The sequence below is a fragment of the Dipodomys spectabilis genome, unplaced genomic scaffold, assembly GCF_019054845.1.
Source record: "Dipodomys spectabilis isolate Male_0828 unplaced genomic scaffold, ASM1905484v1 ptg000375l, whole genome shotgun sequence".
NCBI lineage: Eukaryota > Metazoa > Chordata > Mammalia > Rodentia > Heteromyidae > Dipodomys > Dipodomys spectabilis.
Genome location: NW_024871052.1, coordinates 5,892 through 8,923, shown reverse-complemented (window position 1 = coordinate 8,923; position 3,032 = coordinate 5,892). Strand labels below are relative to the sequence as shown.

Genomic DNA, 3,032 nt, shown 5'->3' with positions numbered 1-3,032 from the left:
CAAGGGGTTACCCTGTCCTGGGGTTCTTCCATAGATGGACTGAGTTCCAGAGAGCACCCATCGGCTGCGGCCATGCCTCTCTGGGTGAGGTTTTGTTTTTTTTTTGGGGGGGAAGGATGTACTTCTGGGCTGGGGGGTAGGGGTTTGCCAGGGACAGGGAGAAGGAGGAGGAAGAGGAAGAGGAAGGGGAGGGCCTCAGCCTACTCTCCAGACCCTAGCCCCGGGGACAGGCTGACCTTGACTAACTTTCTCAGAGCCAGGCCACTGGGTACCCCTGCCCTGACCTGGAGGCTCATGGGAATGTCAGAGGCCAAAGGTCAGCATGCTGGGCAGGGCTGGAATGTGTCATTACTTTGGCTGGCTGGGACCAGGGGGGGTGTTTCCCCCCTTTGCCCCCACCCCCGGCAGTGGGGAGCAGTGGAGGAATGTATGGGGAGTTACCACACTGACATAGACCTTAGTTTTCTAGAAGGGGGAGGTGGGGTGTTTGGGGGGGGGAGGACCCCAAGTATCGTGGACCCTGGGTCTAATGCCTGCCCCCCACCCCCAACCTTGCTGGAGACAAAGATGTCTTCCCTTTCCAAACTATCTGGGAGTGGACTGGATTCTCCCAGGAATGAAAAGAGGGTACCAGAGGAGGGAGCGGCTGAGGAAAGGTAAGAGGGGGAGGAAACCCCTGGCCAGGGAAAGAAGGGGGGAGGGCGCAGAGGTCAACTGAGGCTTCCCCCTTCAGAACGGAGACTTAACTGAATTAAAAAAAAATAAGAGAAAATAAAATGAAGAAAGAAGAGGATGAAGAAGGACAACAGAAAAGAAAAATTAGTCACAAAGTGGAATGGGGGTGGGGGTGGGGGGGGGTTGGGGTGGTCCCCGTTACTTCTTGAACATGTCCTGAAGGGGCCCCGGAAGGTATTTGAGCACTGTGTCCAGGATGCTCTCCTCTTCCTCCTCCTCTTCATCCCCACAGCCTGCGGGGATGGCCTTCTTGGGCCGGGTCAGGCTACCCTCGCAAGGTTGTTCTAGAGCTGCCTTCTCCTCCGCCTCCTTCTCCTCCTTCTTCTTCAGCCCATACTGGGGAGGGAAAGGCAGAGAGAGAGAGAGACTATCAAGTGGGGGAGAGGGGCCAGGAGAGAGGGAGAGACAGAGAAGCAGGCAAGGATGGTGTGATCCCCAAGGACTTTCTACATCCCTGGATCAACATTCATAGAAGATGACATCCATGGGTAGGCACCGGTGGCTTACATCTGTCACCCCGGCTACTTGGAAGGCTGAGATCTGAGGATCATGGTTCAAAGCCAGCCTGGGCAGGAAAAAGTCCATGAGATGCTTATCTCCAATAAACCACTCAGAAAAAGGCCGGAGGTGGCGCTGTGGCTCAGGTGGTAGAGCGCATGCCTTGAGCCAAAGAAGCTCAGGGACAGCGTCTGAGCCCTGAGTTCAAGCCCCAGGACTGGCCAAAGAAAAAAAGGGATTCTAATCATATGGGGGAAATTTTCAGTGTTTAGATCATTGATGATTTCTAAAGGGCAAGAAGTTACTAGGAAAGCCAGATACCAGAGTTGGGGGGGGGCAAGGGAAGGGGGAAATGGAGGGGGGCATTCTGGCCTCTCTGAAGTTATCCTGGAAGGGAGGGGTGCTGGGGTTCAGAGGGGGCCATTCTGGCCTCTCTGGGGAAGCGGACCTTGTCTCGGATCTGCTGCCGGACCTTCTCGCGCTCGGCCTCCATGCGTGCATGCTTGGCCTTGCGCTCCTCTTCCTGCTGCCGGAGAGCCTCCTGCCTCTCCTCCTCTTTCTTCTGAGCATCTGGGTCCTTCTCCTCCTCACCCCCCAGCATCTTCCCCATGTCCTTGGTGGCCCCTGCGGGGAGGGGAGAAGAGGGAAGAGGAAAGGGGGGGGTTGGGGAGAGAGGACCAGGAGGGTCAAGGTCCCCGATGGTGAAGAGGGTGGATGATTGGTCTAGGGGAGAGATGGGACCCCGGGGAGAAGTGGGGGGGGGTAGGGCTCACCCCCGAGGGCCTGCTTCATGACGAAGTCCATGCTGCCGATCCTGCTTTAGCGTTTCCTAGCAAATGGCTGAATGTGCATGCAGCGTTCCCGGCTGGTCTGATTTGGGGGATGAGCCAACCTGCCAAACAAGAGTTGGGGTTCGGATGAGAAAGGCTTTGCTCAGATAGGGTGGTAGAGTTGAATGCATGGCAGCCTTACCCAGGGTCCCACATTGGGAACCCCTACTTTGAGGCCAAGAAAGCAATAAGCTGGCAGGAAGGGAAGGGAGAAGAAAAGGGGTTGTTTCTTGGGGAGCCCAGGCATCTAGGGGCTGCTGAACAGCTTCTGATCCCTATATTGCAAAAGCAGAAAATAGTAATAATTTTGTGCAGGTCTTGAACTCAGGACCTGGGCGCTGTCCCTGAGCTTTTTGCTCAAGGTGAGCGCTCTACCACTTGTGCCACAGCACCATTTCTGGCTTTTGTGTGTGTGTGTGTGTGTGTGTGTGTGTGTGTGTGTGTGTGTGGTTCATTGGAGATAAGAGTCTCACAGACTTTTCCTGCCTGGGCTGGCTTTGAACCGTGATCCTCAGATCCCAGCCTCCTGAGTAGCTAGGAGGACAGGGGTGAGCCACCTGGCAGTCCCCAGACTTTAGAAATCAGAACACTGCAGCCTATGTGTGCAGGCATGTGCGTGCGTGTGGTTTATAGCTTAATATTGATTTTTATCTTGCATTTACCAGGAGCACTGGCGATATTATAACCTCATAGGGGCTTAAAGTACCTAGCTAATGATATTCTTCCTGCTTTGCTCCCTAAGTCACAGACATTCAGGGTTTTATTATATTTTTCTTCTTCTCCTTCTGCCTCAGAAGATTTTCTCCAACTACGCTCTGCATGGGAATTACAATATGCAAAATAAATGCAAATGAACTACTTCACTAGTTGTGGTGAGGGAAGGAAGGGTAGAGAATTCAGAGGCCACCCTCTCCCTCCCACCCCATTGTCTCCTCTTGTCCCGCCTACCCACACCCTCGGCTCCAATTC

At 54.3% G+C, this 3,032-nt stretch overlaps 1 protein-coding gene across 1 annotated transcript; it reads right to left on the bottom strand.

Moving 5' to 3' along the window:
• Nucleotides 1–795: 795 nt before the first annotated feature.
• On the bottom strand, nt 796–2,089 carry Cplx2 (complexin 2). The gene is made up of 3 exons (XM_042667127.1): nt 2,007–2,089; nt 1,682–1,857; nt 796–1,071 (listed from the first exon to the last, which is right to left on the bottom strand). The coding sequence occupies exons 1-3, from the start codon at nt 2,035–2,037 to the stop codon at nt 874–876; spliced, it is 405 nt and encodes a 134-aa protein (XP_042523061.1). The 5' UTR covers nt 2,038–2,089; the 3' UTR covers nt 796–873.
• Nucleotides 2,090–3,032: the final 943 nt, after the last annotated feature.